Consider the following 2,207-nt stretch of genomic DNA (forward strand, 5'->3'; position numbering starts at 1 on the left):
TGTTCTCAGCACAGAAGGGTTAATGGAAGCAGACTAATAGATAGCACAGCACAGCACAGCACAGAGGGTTCAGGGAAACTGTAGGCGACAACAGCACTGAGATATGTAGGACAGAGGGTAGAGTGCTCTTTGGGTCACAAAGAGAACATTACAAGTACCATTGTTGCACTACACGTACCCTTGTGACAGGGTAAGTCCCAGTACTCTGTGTGCTTGGGAGAAGCTGCACACAGGGAATTCAGGGATACATGGGTGAGCAGCATAGAATACTAAAGTATGGAAGACAGTACACTTAAGGTCTCCCACATAAAACTATGCATGACTTGTAAAAATGTAAGCAAAATTAGTACATCTATGTTTTAACCCTCATTTAACCTTAAACAGAATTAGAAGGAAAAAGTGGGTGTTATGTGGAATAATATACAAATCAGTATGAGGTATCAGGTTGCTTGTCCTTTATAGGATAGGGCATTTCTGATGGATAAAATCACTAAAACTGCTGAACCTTAGGAATCAAAATGATAGGATGTGCCTTTGTTTGGAGTCCAAAAGCATGATGCCTAAGCTGAAAGCTGAAAATCGATGATATCTTGGGAGGATGGTCTTAGGAAATGTTCAAGAAAAACACACAAGCAGCAGGATAGATTGCATTTAGTATGATCCTACCCATGAGATAGTAGGGAACAAAAATTATTCACACCATCCCACTCAAGGTGAGGGCGTGGCTATCTACTACCCTACCTAATTCATTTATATGTTATTTATTGCCAAGGTCAGTTCAGAGTTGGAGACAAAGAAAAGTCGCATGAGTTTTCCTGGGAAACAACACCATTTGGGCAAGTATTAGACTTGTTTGCATTAGCTACTGTTTTTTTTTTTCTCTCTTAGTTCAACGTGCTTCTTAAGGAATGAGTGTGTACAGGATGACAAAGAGGATCTGGGAAGAGAAGCATCTAAGCTGATGTTGGGTATCATGGCTTGGAAACAGAGTGGTGCTGTCCGTCCCTTGCTTGGACGTCCTCATACAAAAAAGTTTAGAGATGGTGATATAAAGAACACATTTCTGTAAAGGTGGTGAATGCGTCAGCATGTTGTTCACATCCAATTGTCGCCTTCCTCTCCGTGTCAGTGGAAGCAAGAACAGAAAGGGCAAGAACAACATAAGGCATCTCTAAGCAAAAAACTCTTCCTTCATACAGCACACTGTTCTTTTCACTATAGAAAACCCTCCGGCATGAACCACACCATGTTTGTACCCTTCTGTTTTTCAGATGGGCTTTCCTAGTTCTTCACATATCATGAAAATGATTTGGAGAGACGTCATCCAGAGAATCATCTTCCTTTCAGTTATTGGACTTGGCGTTCTAGGGAACACCATCTTATTTGTGAGGCATGTGCATGCTCTCATCATGGGTCCTGAGAGAAAAAATACAGATGTTATTCTCATCCACTTGGGTTTTGTAAACACAATCATTATTTTTTGCATAGGGGTCAGAAACATAGCCACAATTTTTTATATCAGAAACATCCCAGGTGATGTTGGGTGTAAAACTATAATTTATTTAGAAAGGGTTGCCCGTGGTCTCTCCATCTGCACCACCTGCCTCCTCAGTGTGGTCCAGGCTGTCACCATCAGTCCCAGGACCAGCCTTTGGAGAAAGTTCAAACCACAGACTGCATGCCATGTTCTTGCCTTTCTCCTCCTCTTTTGGGTCATCAATTCCCTGATAAGCTCCAACTTGCTTCACTACATCACAGCAGGCAGTAGCATGAACAGGTCTGTAGTTGGGATTTATACTGAGAATTGCTATATGCTGCCATCCAGGAATACAGTTAAGTGGCTTTTCCTCTCTCTCATGGCTCTTCGTGATGTGATCTTTCAGGGTCTCATGGGCTGGAGCAGTGGGTCCATGGCTCTCCAACTGTATAAACATCACATCCGGGTCCTCTACCTTCACAGCTCCAGCTCTGGAAATGATTCCAGGCCAGAAATCAGAGCTACAAGTAGTGTTCTCACTCTCATGACCTGTTTCCTTTTCTTTTATTTAGCAGATTTCATTTTCTCCTTTTACATAGGTTCCATAGTGACAACTGATTTCACAATACCAAATATGAAAGCATTTTTAGTACTTAGTTATGCTGGTCTCAGCCCCTTTCTCCTGATCATCAGAGATGTCCTTGTTTTTAAGCCATGCAGTGTCCGTTGA

General features: G+C 42.0%; 1 protein-coding gene across 1 annotated transcript; it reads left to right on the forward strand.

Moving 5' to 3' along the window:
- Window positions 1-1,298: 1,298 nt before the first annotated feature.
- LOC311605865 (putative vomeronasal receptor-like protein 4) lies at window positions 1,299-2,207 on the forward strand (the record flags this gene model as incomplete). The annotated part of the gene is made up of 1 exon (XM_084796723.1): window positions 1,299-2,207. The coding sequence occupies one exon, from the start codon at window positions 1,299-1,301 to the stop codon at window positions 2,205-2,207; it is 909 nt and encodes a 302-aa protein (XP_084652849.1).

The sequence above is a fragment of the Acomys minous genome (genome assembly GCF_964271855.1).
Source record: "Acomys minous genome assembly, chromosome: 9".
In the NCBI taxonomy this organism is placed as follows: domain Eukaryota; kingdom Metazoa; phylum Chordata; class Mammalia; order Rodentia; family Muridae; genus Acomys; species Acomys minous.